Source organism: Vigna umbellata, chromosome 8 (assembly GCF_029865625.1).
Source record: "Vigna umbellata cultivar VRB3 chromosome 8, Vumbellata_1.0, whole genome shotgun sequence".
NCBI classification, from domain to species: domain Eukaryota; kingdom Viridiplantae; phylum Streptophyta; class Magnoliopsida; order Fabales; family Fabaceae; genus Vigna; species Vigna umbellata.
In genome coordinates this window covers 21,885,027-21,891,310 of record NC_142172.1, presented here as the reverse complement: position 1 = coordinate 21,891,310, position 6,284 = coordinate 21,885,027, and the positions used below count along the sequence as shown (strand labels likewise).

General features: G+C 30.2%; 1 protein-coding gene across 1 annotated transcript; it reads right to left on the bottom strand.

Moving 5' to 3' along the window:
• Window positions 1–4,009, bottom strand: LOC148194263 (protein fluG-like). The gene is made up of 10 exons (XM_088097685.1): window positions 3,887–4,009; window positions 3,611–3,807; window positions 1,814–2,065; window positions 1,620–1,686; window positions 1,398–1,523; window positions 1,220–1,328; window positions 953–1,109; window positions 780–875; window positions 447–495; window positions 1–291 (listed from the first exon to the last, which is right to left on the bottom strand). The coding sequence occupies exons 1-10, from the start codon at window positions 3,984–3,986 to the stop codon at window positions 131–133; spliced, it is 1,314 nt and encodes a 437-aa protein (XP_087953811.1). The 5' UTR covers window positions 3,987–4,009; the 3' UTR covers window positions 1–130.
• Between the last annotated feature and the right edge of the window lie 2,275 nt (window positions 4,010–6,284).

The following is a 6,284-nucleotide window of genomic DNA, read 5'->3' as shown; positions in this document are numbered from 1 at the left end:
TGATAATTAGAAAACAAATTGTTTAATTTATTAAACAATGCCTCTAGAAATATTGAAAGTGTTGAACATGAACACATGCACATTCAGTTACGTAACATGAATACTTTTTGAAGTGTTGGTACTTCCTTGACTAAGGGACAGTGATGTTGGCCGAACTAATCTTGTAAAAGCGGATTGCATTTCTAGCAAGTATGTCTTTTGCAGCTTCCACAGCCTCAGAAAGTAGGAGGTCACCATCTATGCATGCATCGCGTAGAACAGAGAAAACAACTTCGCGGGAATTCTTTGCACCTGTGAATGTGAAACCGAAACTTATGATTTCAATTTGTAATCATCGCACCGTGAATGATTAAGAAAGACAACATGGTACATGGGAAACATTTGAAATTGAAGCAGTCACAGCCAAACACTTAGCATGAATTGTGTCATAATTGATGTTAACTAACCTAAGTAGAAGGTTTCAGGAAATGTATAGGCGTCAGTGCTGAACATCACCTGCAGTGCAAAATTTATTTGTGAGATATGTCTCAATTTCATGCTCATTTCAAACTTCATCTTGTAATAAAGGGTAACAAACTTTCAAAAGCATTTTTTTAACCGTTATTAAGTATTTATACTAATATTTCAAATTATACAAATTATTTATCATCATATGAAAACATTAGTGAAAAGAGAATTCAAAAGTTATGCATTACGTATTTAGATTTAAACTTGAACCTCTGCAATTAGAGAATTCAAATTGAAAATGTCTATATTTGGATTGCATATAAAGTTGTGACCTTATTTATTGGAGCCAGAGTTAATAGATCTTTAACTGCTGAAATCATCCCATGCATACTAAGCTTTGGAATTGCCAACCCAAAATCAAGATAAACCTGAGAGATATAATTTGGTTAATTGAAATTCTGATATACAAGTCAATGCATTAAGCCATGAATCCTAAAATTCTTGCCTGAGAGTAAACAGAAGCTAGATATGATGCTTCCTTTGAGAATGGATGAGAGGCATGTAAGAAAACAAACCGACACTTTGAATATCTCTTGTCCTCAAGAACTGAACGGAAATGAAGAGGATTTGACTTGCTCAAATCCAAAAGCCTATCCCCAAACCTAGTTCCACAAACAAAACTATCAAGTGTAAATAGGTATACTCTACCAGCATATCCTGGTTAACAATGTTAGGTAACATTAAATGGAATAAAAAAAAATGCACGAATTACCCTGTGTGTATCTGCATTGGCAAGTCATAAGATAGAGCAATTTCCAAACTTTGCAAGAAGAGATAGTCCACAAGATTTCTGTGAAACAATAAATAGATAGGCTTCGTAGCTGAAAACAGAGAAGGGTGAGAAATAATAGTCTGAAAAAGATAATGTTAAAACCAAATTTCATACTTACAATTTGTTAACACCTGTCTCAGACTCTCTTCAGCTTCCGTTTTAGTTACTTTTAAATTGATTTCTACGCCACCGTAGTATGCAACTATGCTTTTCAAGGCAATAATCTCTTTAGCAACTATAACAGTGATGCTAATTAAGGAACCCAGCTAAACATTGATTTGTTTCTCTAAGCTAAGGAATTATGTGAGTGTGTAAAGAGTCATGTAAATTAAAGGATATGATCTCAGCTTTGACACATAAGCTTCAGTAAATGAATCGATTGTCCACGAAGATCCATTAGACAAACCCTTGAGGGAAAATTTGATATAAATATGAGATAAACACAATAGATGAATGGCTAAGAAGCAGATAAAAGTATGAAAAAACAAGACATCAATCAAACACCTAAAACCAAAATGTGTAGTGGTATCTCACTTGTTCAAGGATTTGCTCAGCCAGTCGTTCGGTTCGTAAGATTCTGCCAACAAAAGGTGTAAAATTCTTGTGCCATTGTATTTCGTTCCTTTTGTCCATTTCTATTCCATCATCTATTAGAATGGCAGAGAATTTTGCAGCTTTTAAGCATGTTGAGGTGATGGATTCTATTCCAGACACCCTACGGTATTCTTCTACGCCTTCCAAAGATACCTCCGTTCCGTATAGCTCAGCAACATCTCTTAAACCTCTCTGGTATTATTATTATACCAAACAGACAAACAAAACATGCAAATGTAATTTGAATCAGAAAGGCACTCATCTTATATATTCATGGAAACTGAACCTATATTCACCTACATATTATTTACTTTTTTCTAATAAATTTTACTCAATAATAAAAAATAATATGTAAAAGAGTACACCACTATTGTTTCCCACTTCATGTAATTAGCTAGAAAAAAGTTTTTATTCTATCTCTCGCAAGTGAAACAAATCTAAATATTTGAATTTTATTTTGTTATTTTATCATGAAGCTTCCGTTGGATTTTTTACAAATGAGATAACTTTGTTTTAATTTTTTATAATATAGGCATTAAATATATTAAATATAATATTCAAAACATAGTCAACTAAATTAATAGGTGTTCACAATTATAGTATGTATTTTATTCTATGTAGAAAAAAATGTGGCTTTATATTTTATTGCATTTTGTTTCGTTTTCGAGTGATATATATATATATATATATATATATATATATATATATATATATATATATATATATATATATATATATATATATATATATATATATATATATATATAATGAAAATAATTTATTAGTTAAATTATAGGTATGTATAATAGTACAAAACATTGTGTAAATAACATTTTTAATTTATATTTTGATTTTATAAAGGATAAAGTGTTATAAAAATAGAGTACCTGTGTATAAAAATATATTAATGAAAATTAAGCCAAAAAATTAATTTTCAATTATATATGATATATGGAAGAATGATATTGACATTTTTGGAAAATTTAAATTAGGATAAATTTGAAAAATGTAATAAATATAAAAAAAAGAGATGCAATGAGTTCACTAAAATAAGATTCACTTGTAGAGATAAATTTGAAGAAAAGTAAATGAATGAATTTGAGTGAATTAACGTTTAAAAGTTTGTTAAAGATTTTATGAATATTATAAAAAAAAACAAAATGTTTTAATAAGTTAAAATGTCGTAGAATAAGAAGTTATCTCAAACTTAATGACCTTTTATATCAATTTGATGAAAATAGTTATTTTTTTAAAAAAACTTTAAATAATAGTACCCAAAATTCTTTATTAACACTAGTTAAAACACTCTCTGCCTATTCACATTTTTATAACAAAAAATTAATAAAATTTTTATTATTATAATTATAAAGATGAATATAAATCATTTTTATAATTTTATTATAGCTAATATTTTAATTTTAAAAAATAATTAAATACAAAAAAAAAGTTAAATAAAACTATTAATTTTGAAAACGATCACTTAAAAAGATAAAATTGAAAAAAAAAATTATTTTAATTTAAAAAAAAAGTTATTTAAAGGATAAAAATGAAAAACAAATATGTAGACTAAAATGAGAATCTTCTATTGATAAATATTACTTAGTTTTACTTGTATAGTGAGTAAAAAAGAAAGAAAAACATAATGAAAGAAAGTGTAAGAGATAAAGAGTATATGTAGATGGAGAAAAAAAATGTAAGAGTAAAGAGTAATTGCAGAAGCATTGAAGAAGAAGTAACCTTGAATGATAGCGAGGTTTGTGCAAAAGCAATGGCATCAAGATCAACAAAGGCTCCCACAGTGAAGGCCTGGACAAAACCGCCGGAGATGGAGTTTGAGTCAAAGGCAACAATGTTGTGTGAGTGACCATCCACCACTTCAATCTCCTCCACTGTTTTTCTCAGTTCACTCAAATCCATTTCCTCTCCCCCTACCACTGAAATTCAAATAATATAATCATATATAGAGAGAGAAAGAGAGAGAGGCGTATGTGAGAGAAAACTTTGTTACCGTACACTTCAGACCTTCAATGGCCTTCACCCGTGGGTTGGGGACAATGGCAAGACTTGAAATTGCAAAGAATATTGTTAATTGGAAGGAGAAGGAGAAGTGCATCGTGTTATCAGAAAGAGTTTTTCTTTAAGAGAGAATTCAAAATAAAATGAAAGACACGAGGAGACAAAAGTTATTTAATATTTATGTGTGATACGTGCCCGCAATTGTCACACATGTATACACATTTTTTTTTATTTGTTTAACATTTTGGAGATGATTATGATCTTTATGTCTATAAAAAACAAATGGTTAGAGAAGCCGTGATGAAAAATTAGAGTTAGTATTTCAAATTAAGGTAAATTGGGATTGAAAAAATAAGTTATTTTTGAAATTTATTCTTGAAACTTGAAATGTAGTGAGAATGATCAAATTAATTTTAGTTATTGAATGTTATATGGTGTGTATAAATGTAACATCCTATATTATTGGCTATAATATAAACACATCAAAGGATTTGCAGAGAAATTTTATAAAAAAAAATACAACATAAACTTACAAAAAAAAAATATTCATCATGCATTCGTACATATACGGTTGATATACATATTACACACTAGTAAAAAATAGGTTTTTTAACTATATATATATATATATATATATATATATATATATATATATATATATACGCCTCAGTTTTACTGAAATCGAAGTGTATCAAAGCGCGATGACATTTTCGTAGTTTTAGAGAAAGTATATGCTTCGGTTGTCTAAAAACTGATGCCTAAAAGGGGCTACTGCCTCGGTTATGAGAGCACCCGAGGCAGAAAACCCTGCTGCCTATTCACAAAGATGACTTTTCACCTGTCAAACTTTTTGAAATAAGGCTATTGCCTCGGTTGGTCAGAGAACCGGGGCAGAAAGCCCTGTAAATCCCTCTGCAAAACTTGTAACACCTGCAAGACACTGAACAGTCAATGTTATGGTTCCCCAAAGGACCGAGGTAGTTGGTCCTGTCCACCACCTAACATATACAACATGAATTTATTCCTCAAACATTCAACAAGCAAAATATTAACTCACCCCTTCTATAAGACATGAATTGAATAAGTCCTACTAGAGCCTAATATTGATCTTATACCTAAAACTTAGATTTACAAGTAAATCTATGAGAAAATATCAAAGTAAATTCATTACAACACAAGCTGCATACCGTAGTGTGTAAGAACTCCTCCCTTGATTTATTATCACATGATATCTTAGTCTATGTGACTTAGACTATCAGGAAACCTAGGAGATCTATGTTACAATATAGATGTTAATTTTTAATACTTAAATCAAACAACGATTCACATATCATCCCATGTATGCAACCATAAAAAATAAGGGCCTATCACACTGTGCAAGAACTCATCCCTCTTCTCGTTTTCATATACCATGATCATACATACTTTTTTTTATCTCCATTTATTTTCAAATATCATCATCCATCACATACAAAAATATTCAATGCTAAATGTATATTCAAAAGAATAATCCCGTGAAAAACAAATAATTTTTAATATTAGGAAGAATTTAAAACATAATTTTAAAGTTTCTTAAGCACTGTCTGGCTCAACCAGAAGCCCTACTCATCCGACGAGTCACCTTTGAAAGTTCTTATCAAAGAAGCTTATCCAACGAGAAATTGGCTCATCCAACAACCAATCCCCTTTTAGCTATCAATTTTTTCACAAAAATAGTTTTTCTCCGTAAGTGTTTTACTCGTCAAACGATAACAAGTAACTTGAAATATCAAAAAATATATCAGTGATTCAAACTAGTCCTATTTGTATATTAATCACGCCAAAATCACTACCTTCAATTTAAATTGATCTAAGATTGAACCAATTGACTCAACTGATATACCTAATGTTCTGATACACTAAATGTTCACATGTTGCTTATGAGTTGAGGTCAAAGGTAGCTTAAATATACATTCGTCCTTTCACCTTCTTAGACACCTTTTAAAGACAAAATCGTGTTGGAGCTGCAAATTTCAAAGTGGACAATACCTTAGATGTGGTGATTGACCCTAACGATGCTATCTCATTGGACTTGGAATCGAAACATTGACACCTAAAGGAGGCTTATGTTTCAATACACTCAATAGTTTCACATCGCTTAGGAGTCGAGACCAAGGGAAGTGCAAATATTTCTTCCTCCTTCAATGTGTCTTTTAAGGACAAAATTTAATGAAGCTCTAGGCTCCAAAGCAGATAATACCTCAGATGCGGTTGTTGATGTAACACCTCGATTTAGGATGCCACGTGTCAGTAAAAGAACGTTGTTTGATTATGATAAATAAAACTCTGATATCATTATAATATAGTGACAAATTTAAAAACCCCATTATGTCGCCATAAAATTAATTAAAACTAA

Coding starts and splice junctions, on each gene's coding strand:
- LOC148194263 (XM_088097685.1), bottom strand. CDS start 3,986: ATGCACTTCTCCTTCTCCTTCCAATTAACAATATTCTTTGCAATTTCA. Junction 1,524..1,619: donor TTATGTGTCAAAGCTGAGAT/CATATCCTTTAA, acceptor TAATTAGCATCA/CTGTTATAGTTGCTAAAGAG. Junction 292..446: donor TCCTGAAACCTTCTACTTAG/GTTAGTTAACAT, acceptor TCACATTCACAG/GTGCAAAGAATTCCCGCGAA.